This window comes from Mesoplodon mirus (assembly GCF_964341445.2).
Source record: "Mesoplodon mirus genome assembly, chromosome: 1".
Taxonomy (NCBI): domain Eukaryota; kingdom Metazoa; phylum Chordata; class Mammalia; order Artiodactyla; family Ziphiidae; genus Mesoplodon; species Mesoplodon mirus.
Window position 1 is genome coordinate 76052782 of NC_138976.1, and position 21756 is coordinate 76074537.

The following is a 21756-nucleotide window of genomic DNA, read 5'->3' on the forward strand; positions in this document are numbered from 1 at the left end:
GATCCAGATCCTTCCAACTTGTAGGTCCACCATCTTCAACATGTGGCTTCTAGGATTGCTGGGTTTGTCCACATTAGACTGGCAGAAGGAGAAAGAACGTGGAGGATGGGGAATTTTAATAACCAGATTTGAAAAGCGTGTGCATTGTCTCCACTGGAGTTCCATTGGCTAGAACTCAGCACGTGGCCACAGTGAACCTCGTGGGAGGTTGGGAATTGTAGTCCAGCTGTGTGTCCAGGAAAAGATACTTTTGTTGACCACTAGCAGGCTTTGCCACAGGATTCGTGATGGCAAGGCATTTAAGATAGGTTTTGAAGCAAAAACCTATTGCCACATCATTGTATGTGGCAATATTCTACTGGAATACCAACGGTTACTAATGACTCTCTTTTACCTTGCGAGAAAACAGCCAAATAAAAAATGACGAAAATTGCCGTTATTTTGAGAGAGATTGGAAAGGAGGATTAATCCAGGTAATATGAAAAGCATAAAGAAGGACTCGTAAAAAACAACAACAAAAATGCAAGAGCATATTTAGAAAATAAGAGATGGTTCAGTTTTTAGGAGCATATGGGGAGTATCATGGGAGAAAGTATTGGCAAAATAGGTTGAGGCTATTTCCAACCTGAAGCCACATTTTTAGAGGTTTTAAAATCCACACTAAGAAGCTTATATCCACCTTTTTTTTTTTTTTTTTTTTTTTTTTGTGGTACGCGGGCCTCTCACTGTTGTGGCCTCTCCCGTTGTGGAGCACAGGCTCCGGACGCGCAGGCTCAGCGGCCATGGCTCACGGGCCCAGCGGCTCCGTGGCATGTGGGATCTTCCCTGACCGGGGCACGAACCCGTGTCCCCTGCATCGGCAGGCGGACTCTCAACCACTGCTCCACCAGGGAAGCCCACCATGGTTTTTTTTGTTTTGTTTTGTTTTGGCTACCAAGGCTCAGTCCCATTTGCAGGAAAATTGTGGCCCAGATTCATTTTCTTTCTTTTCCTTCATATGCTGGTCTTTCCTAGAAAGTGAGTTTTGTTTGTCTCTGGCACATGGTGGTGGTAGTCAAGGAGAGGGGTGCAGACCCTCAGCATGAGCAGCTTCATTTTTAGCTTTTGTACCAGTGACTCCACTGGGGCCTCCTGCCAAAAACCAGTCTGGAGCCTGGTATCTGCTGAATGCTGTGGTTGGGATGGATCCCAAGTTCAGTAGAAGGAGAAGGGAGGGGCATTCCTTTCTGACTCTAGGACACATCAACTCATGCTCAGGATCCGGGAATTGAATTACCCATGTTGTTATCTTAGCTTGTACAGCTGCAAATGTGGCTCATAGTTATAAAAGTATCCGGTCTTTTAAAATCCAGCCTCAGCCTTCAGCCTGATGACCTCCTGACAGTGATCAGCTGAGAAGGGTGGAGCTGGGGAAATCCTCTCCCCTCCTTTCAGTTCTGCCAACTTGGCTTTGAACCAACAAGAATGTTTTGACCAGAGAATATATATCCCCACACCCTCTAGCCTCTCTCTTACCCTCACCTCTGCCCCATGTTGCATATTCTATTTTGTAATCTTATGCATTCATTTTAGCTAAATTAATTTTGACCCCGGCTTTATTATGCACTGCCCTAGAAGGCTTCTATGTGAATGATTTCTCCTTCCTTGAGCTTCTGACCATAAATTAATGGCTGTGAAAGCTTACCTTTGCCCTCCAGTTTGGAGAGGATTTATTTCATTATTCCTGCCAGGATGTAAACATGATTGTATACCTTTCTTAGACTACTGAGGAAAAGAGAACCTTTGATGTAACACCCAAGCATCCAAAAGGTGCTTGTTTTCAAAGCAAACTTTTTTTTTAAGACATATTTTTTTTCAGTTGAACCTTTATTTATTTACTCATTTACTGGCTGCGTTGGGTCTTCATTGTTGCGCACGGGCTTTCTTTAGTTGCAGCAAGCGGGGGCTACTCTTTGTTGCGGTGCATGGGCTTCTCATTGCAGTGGCTTCTCTTGTTGTGGGCTCTGTGGGCTCTAGGTGTGCGGGCTTCAGTAGCTGCAGCACACGGGCTCAGTAGTTGTGGCTCGTGGGCTCTAGAGCGCAGGCTCCGTAGTTGTGACACACGGGCTTAGTTGCTCCACGGCTTGTGGGATCTTCCCGGACCAGGGATGGAACCCATGTCCCCTGCATTGGCAGGTGGATTCTTAACCACTGTGCCACCAGGGAAGTCCCTCAAAGCAAACTTGAAAGAGACTTGGCACACAGTTTTTTCAAGATTGTGAGCACATTAATTACATTTGGGTTCAATGGAAGGAGAAGTGTTATGTTCCTCTGGCAAGAGTTCTAGATATTTTTTCTTCTAGGTGGTCACAAAACAAACCTAAAGAAATCACTGTTACATCGTGTCCTTTGTCCTTTGTGTATTTTTCTTCCTCTTCTTCACCGAGATGCCCTCACTGGTTCCTCTCCATGGTCACCTTCTGCACGTACAGTCATCAAAGGACTAAACCTTGCTGGTGGCAGGCATTTGATGTTTTTCTCTTTGGGTTGCTTCCATGTGGGGCTGATGAAACTCTTCAGGCCAGTGTCTGTGGCGGCAGCTCATTCCCCAGCCACCTTTGAGGTCTGTATATGTCTTGAAGCACTAAAACATTTGGGGAGACAGCATGGTGTAGTGGAATGGAACATGGACAGAAATTAAGCAGACTTGGGTCCAGAATCTAGCTTTGCCTCTTATCTCTGTGAGATCTTGAACAAAATACTTGACCTTCTGGGTCCTCTGAGCCTGAATTTTGACATTAGAGCTTAGTTTTAGCTGTTTTTTAATTTTATCTAAATGGAACTGTATAGTGTATATTCCTTTGATACTGGTTTCTTTCACGTGATATTATGTCTGTGAGATTCATTCAAGTTGTTGCATGTAGCACTAGTTTGTTCAATGAAACTTATGCTATTGCATTATATATTGCAAATCATTTGTCCCTTCTACTTTGATGGACTTTTGTTTCAGTTATTACCAATTGTGATTCTATGATCATTTAAAAAAAAATCTTGTGTACATACTCTGTTGAGTAATGTCACATGCTGGGTTCCCCAGGAAGCAGCTCTGAGAGAGATTCACTTGCAGGAACTTTATTCCTTTCTGCCATCAAGATCAAAGTTTCCTTCAAGAGCAATACCTATGGAGGAGTGAGGAAGGAGGATCAGACGGAGAAGTTGGAGCTGAAAGGGCCCTACAGAGTTGTGCCAAATAGGGGCAAGAAGCCTAGACCTTTATATATCTCTCATTTGCCAGGCATTGGATGTGGATTGACCCAAGGAAGGGAGCATGATTTTGAGTGAGACATCTCTCTTTAGCAGAGGGTGGGGGCCACATCTGTGAGCTGTCACCATTCCTAGAAGCCATCAACATTCCTAGAAGCTGGTAGAGTGTTCCAGTCCTAAAAGTCCTAAAATGTGTGTGTGTGCGTGTGCGTGTTGGAGGTGAAGCTGAGCAGTGCACCACAGTGTCTACTACATCGTTAGTATTAATTTCTAGGAGTTGAATTGCTGGTTCATAGGATATGTGTATATTCATCTTTAGTAGATACTGTCAAACAATATTCCAAAGCGTTTGCACCCAAATACCACCTTAATTTAGATTCCGAGATTCCCCAACTGGGATCTTACCACCAAGATAAAGGAATATATATAGAAGTGAAACATAAATGTGAGAATATGCTGTACATTAACTGAACATCTTCTATATTATGGGAAAGCAAAATTGAGTACCATTGGAATAGGCTATTTATCATTCTCTACCTAATGGCTTGCCATCTTGAAAACTGTCCACGTTGTTCAGGATGTTCTAAAATCTAGTTATGGCATTAACAGATCTTAAAGACTTCCTTATGTGCTGAGGAAAAAAAAAGGAAAGGAGAAATATGAATTAACTGTTGCCTCGAATTTCATTTTTCAGAGTGGCCAAATCAATGAAGGTCCCTGTGTATGAGACCCCAGCTGGATGGAGATTCTTCTCAAATTTGATGGACTCAGGCCGGTGCTCTCTGTGTGGAGAAGAGAGCTTTGGCACTGGTAGGCTTTATTGGGTTGGTGTTACTGGAGAGGGTGGCTGCAGGACCCTGTGACCCTAGTTTGGGGACCTGTCAGTCCACTGTGAATCAAAGGCTGGCGAAAGAGTTAGAGGCAAAAAAAAAAAAAAAAAATCAGAGAAACCTAGTGGGATATGTGCTATGACACCTTCACGTCTTCTGCCCATTTCTTCTTCTTTTTAGAGAGAGAGAGAGAGAGAGAGAGAGGAAATATATCAAATTCCCATGTGTTCATCACATAGTTTCAACCATCATCAACTCCTGGTCAATCTTACTTTATCTCTACCTTCATCCACAAGAGGAGCCCTCCCCTCTGATTATTGTGAAGCATTCCTTAGTGTGAATCTTTAAGTATAAGGGTTACTGAGGGGAAAAAAAAACCATATATATATATATATATAATATATATATATATAAAACCATAGTACAATTTTCTCACCTAAAATGCTAAAAAATAATTTCTTCTTTCACTATTTTAAGATGTCACACCATTGTCTTCTGGCTTGCATAGTTTCCAAGAAGTTGGCTCTAATTCTTACCACCATTGCTCTGTATTTAAATTTCGCCTACTTTCCACCTCTGGCTGGCTTCAACATTTTCTTTTTATCTTTTGTTTTTAACAGTTTAATAATATGTATAGGTACATGTATTTTTTTTTTAACCCTGCTTAGGGTTCTTTGGGACTCTTGGATCTGTTGTTTGTTGTTTTTCATTAATTTTAGAAAATTCTCTGCCATTATCTCTTCTAATATCTCTCTTTCCTTATTCTCTCCTCTCCTCTGAGACTCAAATTACATAATGTTAGATAATTTGTGACCATGTGTTGTCTCAGAGCTCTTACATGCACTATTTGGTTTTGTTTACTCTTTATTGTTTTTGTGTTTCAGTCAAGATAATCTCTATTGGCATATCATGAATTCTTTCCTGAGCTGTGTCCAGTCTTTTGCTGAGCCCAGTGAAGGATTTCTTCATCTCTGATACTGTAGTTTTTATTTCTAGTATTTCTCTTTGACTCTTTTTAAATAATTTTCATCTCTTTGATGAAATTCCTGATCTGTTTATGTCTGTTGTTTATCTTTTCCATTAGATCATTTAACATATTAAGCATAGTTACTATAAACCTTCTGTCTGATAGTTCCAATAACTGGTTATTTTCTAACTCTAGTTCTTTCTGTTGATTGCTTTGTCTCTTGATACAGCAATGATTTACTCTTTCTTGATTTTTGCATGTCATAATTTTTCGTTGAATGCTGGACTGTATGTATATAAGAACAGTAGAGACTCAGGTAAATAATATTTATACACAGAAATGGGCATACCTCTTCTTCTCTCAGGGCATTAGTGTGCAAGGTTACATTAAATATAGTCAGGAGTTGAGCTGGGTTTGGATTTTATTGTTTCTGTTATAATCTTTAGTATATCAATGTATCACAGGTTTCAAATTCTTCTGGTAGTGGGATATTTTTACTATGTACTGAAAATGATGATGGGGAGATGGAGGAGATTTTTCAGCGTTTCTGTTGCATTCACAGGTTTCAGCAGTTACTGCATGTCTGTGAGACAAAATAGACCTCTATTATTAGGTACTTGACCCTTTTCTTGTGGCAGCAGGTGTCTGTTTAGTATTGGTGTAGGATTCTGGGCCCATTGTTTCCTACTCTTTGTCCAGGGACAGAGAGTTTTTACTTCAACCCCTATTTCAGAAGCAGTGGACCTCTGCCTGGATCCTAGGGATGAGAAGGTTTGAAGCTCATTCATCCAGGAGCTTAAGGCTTTTGTTTCCTATGAAAGAAATGTTTGGGTAACTAGAAGGGTTTCAGGCTTATCTCTTGGCAGGACTTGATCATTTCCTGCATGTCAGCACCACCAAGTCTCTCTCTCTCTTTTTCCAGTCTTTCTTGTGAGTACCCAGGGGAGCCTATGGGAAATAACTTGGAATGTGCCCTTCATATCTGGGACTCCAAGCAATTTAAAACTATCATAATAGGCTATACTTGGCCTTTAAGAATGTTTAAAACTCTTATGTGACTTCTTATTATTCACTTGTATGGAAGCATCCTCTTTCTCCTGTGCTCTGCTAAAGGTGAGATGGTTTGTGTCCTGTCTTGCCTTGAGACTCTTTGGAATTCACTTTATTTCCTGTGACCTCAGATTTTTTTTTTTTTTTTTTTAAGTTATGCTGTAGTTTCCTGGCCTTTTCTTATTACTGGGATGGAAGTGACATTCTCTTATTGATTTCCACATCCTAAACAGAAGTGCAGAAGTGGAACTCCAAAAGTAATTTCTTAATAATTTCTCCTATTCTCAACATTCCCCTCCTTGATAAATTTTTACAATTAGGATCTAAAAGATCTTACATCATAACTCATTGATATCTCTTAAGTCTCTTTTAATCTGCATTTCTCCCCTCTACGTTTTCTCTTTCTAATTTATTCATTGAAGAAACTGGGTCATATGTCCTATAGAGCTTTTAACAGCTTTGATTTTTTTTTTTTCTTTGCGGTATGCGGGCCTCTCACTGCTGTGGCCTCTCCCGTTGCGGAGCACAGGCTCCGGACATGCAGGCCCAGCGGCCATGGCTCACGGGCCCAGCTGCTCCACGGCATGTGGGATCCTCCCGGACCGGGGCACGAACCCGTGTCCCCTGCATTGGCAGGCGGACTCTCAACCACTGCGCCACCAGGGAAGCCCAACAGCTTTGATTTTAATGTTAATATCTTCATTTTCCTTTCTAATTTGTTTACATAGCATATAAACATATAACAGATAAAGAAAAGCTATTGATTAATATGCCTTTTCTCTGGTTCACAGCCACCTTAACAGATTCTATCATTAATTATGACATTTTCTTTTCTAAAAGGTCTACATTTTTAGGTATACAGTCCTATAATTTATGACTAAAGATTTTTTGTGTTTTCTAATATTTAGACCTTTTATTTCATATTCTTATGGTACTAGCTGCAATCTTCAAAATAATATTAAATAACAATTGTGATAGTTCATGATTTTAATGGAAATCAATTCAGTATTTTACCATCTATTTTGATGATTTCTTTTTAATATTGGTAAAATCCCTATCATGCTTATGTAGTTTTGTTTCCTATTCTAATATTTCTTAGAATCATATTATAAATGGCTGATGGAAGGTGCCCTTTCAGAATCAAGTGATATATTAATGTTTTTTCTCCTTTATTATGTTAATGTAATGAAGTATGATTGATTTGCTGATACCAAACCATCCTTGAATTCCTAAGAATAAGTCTTATTTGGTCATGCTTAAACAGATTGCAGTAAAACCACTCTAATTAGTCATAATGACAGCATTTCAGGCTATGTCAGGGTTCCTGAAGGAATTTTCTCCTGGGAAATTTTCTCCTTTTACCAAAATCAGCTAGACGCTAATAGCATTGATGGTGCAGAAGGGTTGGCAGGCACCTTTTTCTCCTTGGAAAAAGAGAGATCATATCAAGCTCTCTCAATTACTACTGTTTGATCTCAGAACTTATGGATGGCAGGTCTGCTTGGGATAGTTGAAACTGTTATACTTTTTCTCTGCTGAGGCCCTAAAAATAGGTGTTCTGTGTATCCTTTTTGGTGTTCTGTGTGTCTAAACCAGTGACTGTGACTCAAAAAATCAGGGATTGGGGCTTCCCTGGTGGCGCAGTGGTTGAGAGTCCGCCTGCCGATGCAGGGGACGCGGGTTCGTGCCCCGGTCCAGGAGGATCCCACATGCCGCGGAGCGGCTGGGCCCGTGAGCCATGGCCACTGAGCCTGCGCGTCCGGAGCCTGTGCTCCGCAACGGGAGAAGTCACAATAGTGAGAGGACCGTGTACCGCAAAAAAAAAAAAAAAAAAAAAATCAGGGATTGTATATTGTATATAATAATTCTGCCTGCTGGTTATTAAAATAACACAAATCTAGCAACTGGAATGGAAACTGATAAGTCCAGGTTATCTCTCTCTCTCTCTCTCTCTCTCTCTCTCTCTGTCTTTATAAACATTTGTTGAGTGCTTACAGTAGACCATAAATTTATAGTCTTTAAAATTAAAGGATAAAATATTATATGTATGGGGCTTCCCTAGTGGCGCAGTGGTTGAGAGTCCGCCTGCTGATGCAGGGGACATGGGTTCGTGCCCCGGTCTGGGTAGATCCCACATGCTGCGGAGCAGCTGGGCCCGTGAGCCTTGGCCACTGGGCCTGCGCGTCTGGAGGCTGTGCTCCACGGCGGGAGAGGCCACAGCAGTGAGAGGCCCACGTACCGCAAAATAATAATAATAATAATAATAATATTATATGTATAAACCATATTATACCATTAATAACAAATGTTTGCTGACTTCAATTTAATAAACATTTATTCAGTACTTACAGAGTACAAGGCTCTGTATTGGATGGTATGTAGAATACAAAAAAGACCATACCCTTAAGAAATTCAAGATCTTTAGGGTACATAGTTAGAAAGATGCACAGGTGAGTTTTCTACAAAGCAGAAACTTTAAAGTTCCACAATAGAGGAATAGAAAAGGTGCTTTGGGAGATGAGAAAAGGAGAAAGTGGTTTGGAACTGGAGGCTCAAAGCAGACTTCCTGGAAGAGATGGAATTTGGGTAGTTCTTAAAGAATGGGAAGGATTTGCACACATAAAGATGAAAGGACAGAGCCTTGTCAGATGGGGGCAGCAATGTCAAGAGAGGAATAGAAGTGGGAGACTAGGGGCCATGTGTTGTAAGTAGCCAGCTGTTCAGTTTGTCTAGAGAAGTATTTTCCAAATATGAATCAAAACTAATTTGGGGTCATGAGGTTGGTATAGTTGTGAACAGCTTTTTAAGAAAATATAATAGGCTAGAAACTATCAGAATGCATTGTATTTAGGAAAGGTAAATGTTATTTTGAGAAATATTTGTATGTAAATATGTGCACAGGTATCTACGTGTTTGCTAGATCTCACAGTAAAATGTATTTATTGTGGGTCATGGCCAAAAGACTGAAAAAGACTGGTCTATATCAGGGGTTGGCAAACTTTTTCTGTAAAGGGCCAGATAGTAAATATTTTAGGCTTTGTGAACTGAGAGGCTATGTACGGTCTCTTCCACAGTTACTCAACTCAGTAATTGTAACACAAAAGCAGCCATAGACAGTACATAAATGAGTATGGCTGTGTGCCAATAAAAGTTTACTTACAAAAATAGGCCTAAGTCCAAATTTGGCCCATGGGCTGTAGTTCACTAACCTCTGACATATAGCGTAGGGTAGAGAAGGGAGTCCCAAGAAACAGTCTTGGAAATACCAGTGGGGAGGGGCTCATTTCTGAAGCCCTTTGCCTGCCTAGCTTAGACGTTAAGACTTGACTCAACTGGAAGTAGGAAACCATGGTCTTCACAGGGGGGAGGTCTGCTTGCAGCCACTTTCCAGCAAGCTTTGCTTTCAGACTGTTATGCTGATTGCAACGTGTAGCCTGCACTAGAAGGGACTTTTAAAAGCCTCTCACTGTTATATTTGCTTGCCATTTTCCTTTCAAGGAGCACAAGAGATTTTTCAATGTGTAGAGCTCTAAAGGTATTGCCCACCCCCACCATTCTTCAAGTTCTGGTGACATTGGCCTGATTTGCCAGATGAAGCTCCTGAACCCAAGTAGTTAAGTGACTCACCCAGGGCCCCAGAGCCTGGAAAAGGCCTCCACTTGAATTAAATTACAGTTGGACTAAAAGACAGGTCTCCTGCCCTACGGTGTATGCTGCTTTCCACTGTGCTGATCAGTCTTTCCGATGAAAGCAATGGCTAATTCCATCTCTCCAGCACCCGACAGTGAATGACTATTAGAAGGCCTGAGGAACTGGACCACTCAGTCTTGGAAGGAAAAAGTGGATTCATGCTGTTCCTTATTAATGCCAGTTCTTGGAGAGGCACTGAGCTGAATGTGTAAGAATCACCTGGGAAGCTTGCTAAAAATATAGATTTTCTATCCTACCCTTGCTTGGAATCCCTGGCAAGGTGGAGCCTGAGAGTCTGCATTTTAAGTAAGTATCCTCATGTAATTCTGATGTGCAGTCAGGAGTAGGAAACGTTGCTCTAGTGAAAACCAGTATTTGTTTTTCATCAGGAATGGTAGAAAGAGTGTGTCTGAGATGCCACACCAAGTTTGGCTCAGGAAGTCTAGAGGCCTGGAATGTGAGGCTGATGATTACATTCAAGACCCTCACCTGCCACCTACAGACAAGCCGCATGGTCCCTCTGACCCCTCACAATTCCAGCCTGTAAAAGTCATCTGATCACAGGAGCTCCCCATCTACCTTGGGATATAGTTCTCAAAATCAAGTGGGCTAATTAAGGAAGGAGAAAGCAGAGAGATGGAAAGATTTTAGACCTGAGACTAGGGAGACACTTCGAAAACTTATCAAAGCTTTCTCTAGTGGAGGCCTTTTTCAGTGCCCCTGGGGCATGGAGCTGTGTACCAACTAGTAAGCATAGTTTAGTGCCAAGAAACCTTGAAAATATGGATCTGCCTCAGGCTCAGGAATGCCAAGCTTTTTGCCCAAGAGAAGAAGGATATACCCTGAGTGGAAATTTCCCTCAGGGGAAAATCAGCCGCCATCTTGAGCTCCCAGAACTTTCCAAGGTAACAAGCTGGTGATAGGATCAGTGTTCAGGCTTCTCTCCTGTGGAAAGGTGCAGGTCCTGGACAATAGGAAGCCTATATTTATTGCTCTGTCAAAGAACCAAGGTCATTTCAGAAGCCAAATCATCTCTTGTGCTAGAACCAGATATTCATCCACTTCCTGGGAAGGGCTTTGGAAAACTCTTTTCTGAGAGAAAGAACATTTTACAAATCCTTAAACAGAAGAAAACTGTTCATCTAAATGGCATTCTGGCTAACTTTCTCAAGTTCCAAATTGGAAGGAATCTGGACTTGTTCCCATACACAAAAGGGGATGTACTAAAATACTAAAACTAAGAGCTAAAAAACCAAAAACTTTGAGGTTTGGGGGCAATTTGTTGATGATGCTCTATTGGTTGCCATCATTGTCATCAGTTTTGTAAGAAGTCATACCATCTGGGGAGTGTTTGAATTATCACGCCAAAGCTTGTCCCTTTACAGGTAACATAAAGAATTGCTCTGTTTGTGAATGCCTGGAAGACCTCCAAGCTGACCACCATCTTGAGTATTACTATTACTTTTGTTATGTATTTTTTAAAAGTTAATGTCAATAGCCATACAAATTTGCCAGATAAAATCAGGCAATACAACAATGTTTTCTCTTTCCAAGAAAGTGCTCTCTGTTGAGTTCTTCACAATAATGACAATTATCTTTTTAAATGAGCACTTAGTATGTGCTGGGGGCATTGCTAAGCCTTTTGTATACATCCATCTCTTTCTGGAAATTTGGAATTGAATCCAGGTCTCCTGGCACCAACATGGCTTGTCCCTCATTATCACACCAACTTTTTTCACTGTGAACTCTGGAGTACAGTCTGGTGCTCTTGACATTGGCTATTTTTATATCTCTCCAGTCTCTAACACAAAAGGAAGAGGCCCAGAGTATGTAGGTGTTTCATTCACAGGAAATCTCGTGTATCTTTCCAGTCTTTTGAGATTTTTCTGGATCCCTCTGCTTGCCATGCAACCGTAAATGCCCTGAGGACAGGCGCCATGTCTCTCTTGCTCAGCTCTATTTCTTATATATATGATAGGCTTTGACTGATTGTGGGTTGGATGGAAGGATAGAAGGAAGGAAGGAAGGAAGGAAGGGAGGAAGGAAGGGAGGAAGGAAGGAAGGGAGGGAGGGAGGAAGGGAGGAAGGCTGGAAAGATGGATGGAAGGAAAAAAGGGAGGAAGAAACAAAGAATTTCCATTTTGGTATTTCTTCTTTACATTGTTAGTAGTTATATTTTTATCATTCTTGAGTGGTTGTATTTCTGGAAATCTGGGCATTAGGGTATCCCAAGACTTGGGAGAATTCATAAAAACAAAACCACATAAATATAGACCAGTTGGAAGGCGGTGAGGAAGGATTTTATGAATGATATTAAAATTGGAATTATATAAAATTTTGAAATAAACTTTTGGTACTTTCAATTATCACATCATTATTAGCACAAATTAATAGCGAGCAAGGTGCTTCTAGGAAAATTCATTCCCAAGACCTGTGTTAATGAACAGATTAAAAAATTTAAATCCTGTTAAGTATTTATAATTCATTTTATTAACATTTATTTCCTGGGGGGGAGTGGAGGCTGCTGACAATTACCTGTAAATAGCCGTGTTCATTAGCGGCTAGGTTCCAGCTTTAGTGATCTTTTGTATATAAAGATCTTCTTACAGCCTTTAGCAGAGACATTCTCTGCTCTATTGTCTTATGGTTTATATTACTGACTTACTCTCTGGTTGCTTTATGAATGGACATTTTATTTTCCCTAACAGTTAAACAGTCTATAACACTTTCAAGTTCCATACCTACTTCTTCATCTGTATTTCACACATGAACTATGTACATCCTAACTCAGGATTAGGTTCACAGGAGTGCTGTTGAATATTGAATAGGCTGCCAGATTTTTTTAAGGTACAATAAAGGAAAGCTTTAGTTCATTCCCTATTTAGATAATCATTAACTCTACATTTGGCAGCTTTCACATCTGTCTAGTCTCTAGGCCAGAGAAGGAGGCCCATATATCTGTGAATTTCAGACTCTTGAGGTTCTACCACATTTCTTTCTCTCATTTCTGGCCGATTTGGGTAAATTTGGCTGGGTAGCAGATGTGACGTGAGGAGGCTGTGATGACAGCATTATCAGCAGTAGGAGAGCAATTTCTCTGCTGGGCAGAGTCGAAACAGGCTGTGTGCACGTGTGCAATTCAATCTAGGCTGGGCCAGAGCACAGCGGCGCTGTGATTGACACTCCCCAAGAGCCTCCTTGTAAACTCTGAAAACTGAAACTCTCTTCTGGACCCTCTACAAACTCTCAACCCCTGTGCTGGGAAAGAGAGCTCCCACCTGGAGTGGAAAGAATGTCTCCATCAAAAACAGAACCAAACCAAACCTTTTCTTGGGGTCGCCACAGTTCCAGCTCCACTGACCCTTTCAATGATGAAAAGTGTGGCAAGAGGGGGTGTTGTGTGACACCAAAGTGTGGAGCAGAAAGAAAGGAATGGGGCCTCCCTCTGAGGCTGCGTCCACACTTACCCGTGCATTCTGGGACTGTGGATCCTGGGAAATCATTCTTCAATCTTCACGGATTGAAGAATTCCAAACACACTAAGGGTTTCCTTTCACAGTGTCTACTAGGGGACTTTTAACAAGGGGGCCCATCCCTTGGTATTTAAGATGCAGTCCCTAAAGTTGTGCTTTGAGGCTTCCCCTGCTGCTCTCTCCCAGGTAGCCCCACTGAGAACAAAGTACAATGCCTAAAGAGTGACAAGTCCTCAACCCTGTGGTGCAGGCTTTAAACCTGCTGGAGAGATTTCTGCTTCAGCTTATGACCAAGCAAGGAATAATTCTTAGAGAGTTGTGTTGTTCCCATGAGCACTGGAGGCAAAGAAACGGGATGGGACCTATGAGTCAGGAGGTCCCACTGCCCTGTACCTTGGCTTGTTCCCGTGAGGGACGAGCATCAGCTGGCCAGCCCTGACATAGGGAACGCTTTGTCCTCCTCTGGGATAGATGAGATAGATGGCCTGGCTGCTGTAGGGCCTGTGTTAGTGAAACAGTGCTAATACTTGTTATTTATTGAGCATCTCTTGGAGTGCTAAGTACATTCTTAGGGCCTCCTAGATGTCATTTCACTGAGACTTCTTGACTCTGATATGAACTAGGGACCATAGTGACCACAGATAAGGTAATGGAGGCTTAGAGAGGAAAGTCGAACCACTGGCCAAGTTCACATGGCAGAGCCAGGATTCAAACCCAGTCTTACTCTGCTGCTCCTGTTTAAGGACAATGCCAAAGGTGTCCTTTTCTCCCATCTGGTTAATTCTTTTAGATGGGGATGGGATGCACGCCAGGGATGTGGAAGAATGGTGTCATGTAAGCAGCACAGCACCAGGAGATGACAGTCCCAGTTAGACCCAGATAGACCTTGACTCCCACTCTCTGTCATTGAACTTCCTTACACAGATCACTTCTCTGGGCCTCAGTTTCCTCATTTATAAGCTGAATCTGTTCAATGGGATGATCTATAAAGTTTTTTTCCCATATATCTTTTCAGGTTGCTTCTAGCTTTTAGTGAGGAGTGAATCTGATGAATCACACTACATACTAGAGTGTCACCTCATCATTCATTTACTCATTCAGTGAAGGTTTACTGTGCACCTTCTATGAGCCAGGGCCAGGATAGAATGATGAGTCATTTCAGATATGGGTCCTTCCCTCATGGAGTTTACAGGGTGTTGCAACGGTCAGGATATTAGCCAAGAGCCCTGCTGCATTATTATGTCAAACACTATTATTATTAATCATCATCATCATCAGATTTATTGTTACATAGCATTGGGAGCCCGTATGCCCACAGCAAAGCGTGAGCTACACTGTCGGTTACTGCCGTCCTACCTTGCTGAGCTGACAGCTGGCTCTGACCCGCTTACATGCAGGACAGATTTGTTTTCCAGGACAGATTTGTTTTCCAATTGCAAACATTTTAGAGCATTAATTTTTTAAGAAGCATTTCTTTTTTGTTTGTTTGTTTTTGGTTTTTTTTGCAGTACGCGGGCCTCTCACTGCTGTGGCCTCTCCCATTGCAGAGCACAGGCTCCAGACGCGCAGGCTCAGCGGCCATGGCTCACGGGCCCAGCCGCTCCACGGCATGTGGGATCTTCCCGGACCAGGGCATGAACCCTTGTCCCCTGCATCGGCAGGCGGACTCTCAACCACTGCGCCACCAGGGAAGCCCAAGAAGCATTTCTTTTTAAGCATGGAAAATTGACAATTTTTCCATGAGCCCTGCTTTTGGCCAGATTTAAAGAGCTGAACATGAGCAGTTTGAGACACGGAAAAAAAAAAACCCAAAACAACAACCTGTCACAGTTCAATAGCATGTTCTCAAATCTCCGATTCCCTGCAAGGGGTGCCTCCCAGTGTTCCCTCATGACTTCACTATTTTGAAAAGACAAATCCTTGAGTGGATACAAAGAGGATGGAAAGAATTTCACTGCAAATTAATGAAAACTTCATTTGTAAATGAAAAGGGTAAATCGATAGGAGAGGAGAAGTAAAGGGAAATTTGGCAACTTTTCCTGAATGTCTAGTGTGAGGAGGAAAAAATACCAATCCATCACCCAGATCTTCAGAAGGGTTGCCTCAGGTCTAACCACCTGGGGCATTTTATCTGCCTCATTGCAGCTCCTGAGGACCACTGGCATTGCTGGGCATTTCCAGCAGTGGTTATGTCCACAGGCGTTGGAGCCAAACTGCCCAGGTGTGAATCTTCTTTTCACCCCTTAGTGGCCATGTGACTTCATACAAATGACCTAACCTCAATCTCTTATCTGTAAAGAGAAGCTATCAAATTGTCAAAATTAGATAATAGGGCTTCCCTGGTGGCGCAGTGGTTGAGAGTCCGCCTGCCGATGCAGGGGACACGGGTTCGTGCCCCGGTCCGGGAAGATCCCACGTGCCGCAGAGTGGCTGGGCCCGTGAGCCATGGCTGCTGAGCCTGTGCGTCCGGAGCCTGTACTCCATGACGGGAGAGGCCACAACAGTGAGAGGCCCGCTTACCGCAAAAAAAAAAAAAAAATTAGATAATAGATGTATAAAGTACTGAGTGAAGTGCCTGGTGCCTTGCTGTTATTCTTCCAAAAATGGAATTTATCTTGCTGTGTAATTCTGCATCAAGTATATAGATATATTTCCTATCATTTCTGGCTCTAGGAAATATGTGTGCTTAGGTATGTGCTGTATATGCACATATCCTGAAAACCGTCAGGAGCCTCTTTGAGCAAATGGCCTTCCTTATCAGCTGGCCAGCCACCTTGGTATGCATGGGATGGAGAGGTTTCCTGGGATATTGTTCATTTCCTGCTAAAATGGGGAAAGTCCCAGGCACACCAGGATGAGTTGGTTACCCCACATTTGGCAAGGCCCTCACAAGATTTCCAGACAAAAGGGGTGGGGGAAAACCATGATACTGAAGCTGGCTCCAGTGAGAGGGCCCCCCCTGACTAGGGCCAGGGGCATCCATCAAACTAGAGACCAATGACCACTTTCCTTTAGTGCCAAATTTGAGCAAATAGAGGAAGAGGCCTAATTCACTACCCCTAAGTAATCTGCCCCTGATATGGGACTGTTTTGAGTAGGCTTCTCTTAAAACAGTGGTTCTCAACTCTGGCTGCTCATAAAAATTACCCAAGGAATTAAAATATATATATACTGATGCCTGGGTCCCATTGCCAAAACTTCTGATTTTATTGGTCTGGGGTGGGGCCTGAGCATTGGTATTTTTAATAAGTTCTTTAGGAGATTCTAATGGGCAGCCTGGGTTGAGAACCACTAACTTATTTCTAGCTTGGAGTTGGCAACAGGTGCATAATGATTTGTGTTTTCCCAAATGACAAATTAAGACTTTCCTGATCTGAGTTTCAGCTGAGATGACTTGATCTTTTAGTAACATGTGTGGTGTTTTATTGAGTTGATTTGCCCGTGCTGGCATTTCCATTTGAGGAAAATTCCTTTGAGATTGAGTACTCTTTTTTTCCCCCATTTCTTTTATGTCAGTATACTTACTGGTGTACTGCCTAGCTCAAAGTAATATGGTTTTAAAGCTTGAGAAAATTCAAAGTCTAGTTTTGGGGAATAGAAGAGTGGGGATGTTTCTGATAAGAAAAAAATAGACCTGTTTTTGGTGTCAGTTTTTCCTGGAGTTGTAGCAGGGAGAGCTGAGACACTTCCTTCTGGTATCTGGGTTGGGATGACTGCTTTTCCAGGCTGGTCAAAGCAAGTCTGAGTGGGCTTCGGGCTGGGCTAGCCTGGATAGAGGAAGGACAGTTGAGTGGTACTTACAGGCTTTGGAAATATGGGTTAAAGCTTCTTGCAATGTTCTGAACCAGGTGGCAAGCTCTGGCTGCACCACCAGCCAGAAATCCAGAGGAAGCAAACTTCAAAAATTGTACTGTCTTATTCAATGCTAAGGAGAAATGAGCTATTAAGACATGAAAAGAGGGCTTCCCTGGTGGCGCAGTGGTTGAGAGTCCGCCTGCCGATGCAGGGGACACGGGTTCGTGCCCCGGTGCGGGAAGATCCCACATGCCGTGGAGCGGTTGGGCCCGTGAGCCATGGCCGCTGAGCCTGCGCGTCGGGAGAGGCCACAACAGTGAGAGGCCCATGTACCGCAAAAAAAAAAAAAAAAAAAAAAGACATGAAAAGACATGGAGGAACCTTAAATGCATATTACTAAGTGAAAGAAGCCAAACTAAAAAGTCCAATTATATGATAATCTGGAAAAGGCAAAACAATAAAGATAATAAAAGGATTAGTGGTTGCCAGGGGCTACGAGGGAGGGAAGGATGAAAAGTCAGAACACAGAGGAGTTTTAGGGCAGTGAAACTGTTCTGTATGATACTGTAATGGTGGGTATATGTTTGTCAAAACCCATAGAATGTACAACACCATCAGTGAACCCTAATGTGAACTGTGGACTTTGGGTGATGATGTGTCAGTGTAGGTTCATCATTTGTAACAAACATCCCACTCTGGTGCAGGATATTGATGGTGGGGAGATTGTGTTTGTGTGAAGATAGGGACTCTTATGGAACTCTCCGTTCTTTTCATTCAAGTTTGCTATGAAGCTAACACTGCTCTAAAAAATAAAATCTATTAAAAATTGTACAGGCAATAGTATGCATGTATAAATATTAGTGCCGAAGAACTTTTTTCTGGAATCTCATGTTTTAAAGATGGAGCAGCTGTGAATATATGAAATGAGGAAGTAAAAGAGCTATTTTATTTGTTTTTTCCCAAACAGCTGTTTAACTGTTCACAGAGTGTAGAGATTTTGCCTGGGAAGATAGGGGGTGAAACACAGGCTGAGTGAGCCCCTCTTTGTGCCCGGTCAGCAATAGTAGAAATGCCCTAGGGGCTATTGGGATGAATCTGAAGCTTTGTCCTTGCTAGTGGAGTCTCCCTGTGAGGTGAACAAAACACATCCCCTAAGCCCAGCTTCCTCCAAGGCTAATGTTGACAGCTCAGCAGTGCACTGCCTTCCCTGTTCTCATTTTCTGTCAAGTCCTAAAGCCTTACAGTACATCCTGAACCAAATCCCAAAACCTGTGAGCCCCACGAGGGAGTCATATTCAGTCTCTATGCTCTAAATAGCTATTACTCAATCTAAGAAATGGGATGAGCAATAGGTTCAAAATTCATCACTTGTTCATCAGCAGTGTTGATCCCTTTAATATCCAGCTAACCCTTGGTAGATGGGATTTCATGTTTTCAAATGTGAATTTGTACACACCGTTGACAGCTTTAAAATTTTTATTTTTTTCTTATAATGAAAATAATATACATTTATTGTGGAAATATTGCAAAGGAAAAAGAAGCAAAACATCTGCAATTCTACTGCTTCAGAGATAACGCTGTTAACGGCTGGGTGTGTATCCTGTTGATAACCTGTGCACACACATAAATACATATCTAAATGTTTTTCTACAAAAGAAATACTGAATACTCTTTTTTGGTAACCTGATTTTTTTAACATTTATTAAAATTGGATGAACATCATTCCATGTGTTACCAAAGATTCTTATTCAATATTTTATCTATCTACACAAGTTTTTGTATGGATTTTCCACAATTTCCTATTCTTTAACAGTTAGTATTCATTTTTCAGCTTTCCCTCTTCTTTTAAAACAATTTTTTTCCTTTTTATTATTCCTGCAACTTTCTCTCTTCTTTAAGCTGTTTTAGTGAATGTCCTTTTGACTAAAATTTAAGAAGTAGAATAGCTGGGTCCAAAGCTGGTTGCTATTTTAAGGCTGTTGATTATTATTGCCAAATTATTCCACCAAACTGTACACATTTACACTGGTACTTTGCTAGTACTAGGTGTTCCCCTGCCCCTAATGAACGCTTGCTAATTTGAAAGTCTCCAAATGGGATTCCATTTTATGGACTTTTCTTTGACTGAGGTGAGATTGAACATTTTTTCAAATGTTTCTGACTTTTAATATTTTTCTCTTGAAAATTGCTCATTTGTGCCTATCCACCCAGTTATCTATTGGGGTTCCTCTTTTTCTGATTAACTTATAAAAACATTTTTAATATAAAGTCTATTAGTCCTGTCATATATAGTGTCAGCATTTCTTGCATCCATTTTCACTCTGTTTATAGTGGGGTTTTAGGAAACCATTTGATGCCTTTGTATTTTCTGCATTTCCTGTTGAATTTATCTTTCAGGGATAGGGCATTATAGTTCACTTGCCTTAAAGTTATTAAAAGGAGAGTTGTTTCCCCAAAGCCCCCTCTAAAGCACATTATGAAAGTTCAGTGGAATCATGTGTGTGTAATTGCAAGTCATCAGTGTCTCCATCCCCACCTCAAACAGCTGTAAAGAGCACAGTTAATTTTACTTGATCATTGGCCCCTTATGAATCTGGGCAATGTTTAACTTGTAGGTGAGAATATCCAAGCCAGTTCACAATTTACTATGTGGTTGGTGACAAAGGGTTGAGGTGGGTTTGTGTGGGGTTTTTTTTTTTTTTTTTGATTCTGCTAAAATAACTTTATGTCTCTCTCCCCTAAATTATGACATCTTATCAGATGTCAGACTTATCAACCAATGGGTCTATCTCTAGGTAATGTAATCCAGCTGGAGATTCAAGGTATGCAAAGCCCATGTTTTAAAACAAAAAGGTATTTCTCTCTAGACAGTAAATAAAAGTGATTTTTTTCAGCTGGAAAAGGACAAAGGATTTTGAAATTATCCCACTGGGCAGGACTTCCTAGACTTGTTTTTTTGCACTAGGCCATGGAGCTAACCCAGCATCTTCCAAATTTCTTCCATTTTTGTAGCAGTGTGCAGAATTCCTTGGATGGGACTAGAGTCACTCCATGCTGTGATGATTAAAAGCCCAGGGTCTTCTCAGGCTAAAGACAGGCACAACCAGACATCTAAAAGTGTCATCAGCAGACCATCGATCGGTGTATGGAGGAGTCAAAGACTTGATCATTTCCCCTTTTAAGTATCTTCACTGCCCTCTCAAGGTTGTATGTTTTCCTTTTTGAGGAAAAACATTTAACATTTAACCCTGCAAGTGTACCAAGAAGTATAAATGGTCCATAGCTTTGGTGAGAAGTTCTCAAAGTTGCCTAACTTAAGTAAGGTATTGTTTCAGTCCATTTTCAAAGTTTAAACAGCTTTGTGTCATTGGGTTTTCCTTTCTGAGTTTCTATGTTTCATAGCCCTGAAACCCAAGTACTGTTGTCCATTCTTATTGCTCTATTGCAAGAAGAAATGATCCAACCCCTGGTCCCAGTCTCCTTGTCTTAAGACATTGCTGTAGCTAGAGTCAGAGGATAAAATTAAATGAATGACTGAGAACAATTTGCCTCAAAGCACATATTGAGGAATCAGCACCAGGTTGGTACTTTATGTGAATTACCAATAAGATCAACAACAAGACAACCACTTGTGACATCCCAGTCATTGATCTAAATACCTGGGCATATTTAGTTACTTCATCATGATAGTAACCCATGAGGTAGGGGCTATTATCTCCCTATGTTACAGATGAGGACAAAAAGTCACACAAAGGTCAGTGGCTGAGCCAGACTTTGAATGTGAACAATCTGACTCCAGAGCCTACTCACTGAGTGTGATTAAATTCATATGACAACCCAACAAGATGGGCGATGGTGTCCCCATTTTACAGATGAGAAGCTGAGACTCAGAAAGGTTAACACCTTTGCGATAACTTCTCACATTCCGGGGAAGTAGAAGAGTTTAGTTTTAAACCCTAATTCCAAAGTCTTCCCCATGCTTTTCCCATTATATCACCTTTCTTACACTACAACACATTCCTTTGTATTCAGGACAGAGCTTACAATTAGCCAATAGACAGATGCTTAAATGAGCCTCCAGCATATTCCTCTGGGTTCTTTTTGCACAGGAAGCTACCTGTTTAGCCTGCACACTTTATCGTGTGAATGCCACAATATGAGCTGCCTCTCTTTCTATGTAAATAGCTAGAGGAATAAGCTTCGCAGTTCCTTCCTGCCTCAGGGACTTTGTGCTTTGTCCCCAGATCTCTGCATGGCTGACTCCTTCTTCTCAGGTATCAGCTCACATATCATCACTTCAGTGGGGCTGACCCTGACTACCTGTATTCGTTTCCTAATGCTGCCATAACAAATTACCAAGAACTAGGTGGCTTAAAACAACAGAAATTAATTGTCTTCTAGTTGTGGAGGCCAGAAGTCTAAAATCAAGGTGTTGGCAGAGCCATGCTTCCTCTGAAGTCTTTAGGGGAGAACCTTTCCTTGCCTCTTTCAATTTCTGGTGTCTTCCTGCCTTCCTTGGCTTGTGGCAGCATAATTCTGATCTCCACTTCTGTCTTCACATAACCTGCTCCTTTGGATTTCTCCTCTCTGTGTCTTCTCTTCTCAGAATACTTGTCCTTGGATTTTGGGCCCACCTGGATAATCCAGGCTGATCTCACCCCCAACATCCTTAACTTAATTATATCTGCAGGACTATTTCCCCAGATAA

The 21756-nt window shown here is 41.7% G+C and overlaps 1 protein-coding gene across 1 annotated transcript in view; it reads left to right on the plus strand.

Moving 5' to 3' along the window:
• PGM5 (phosphoglucomutase 5) overlaps nt 1-21756 on the plus strand; it is a 192933-nt gene that overhangs the window by 113804 nt on the left and 57373 nt on the right. Inside the window, exon 7 of the mRNA XM_082612658.1 lies at nt 3938-4053. Coding sequence (XP_082468784.1) covers nt 3938-4053 — 116 coding nt within the window. The remainder of the gene's footprint in view (nt 1-3937; nt 4054-21756) is intronic.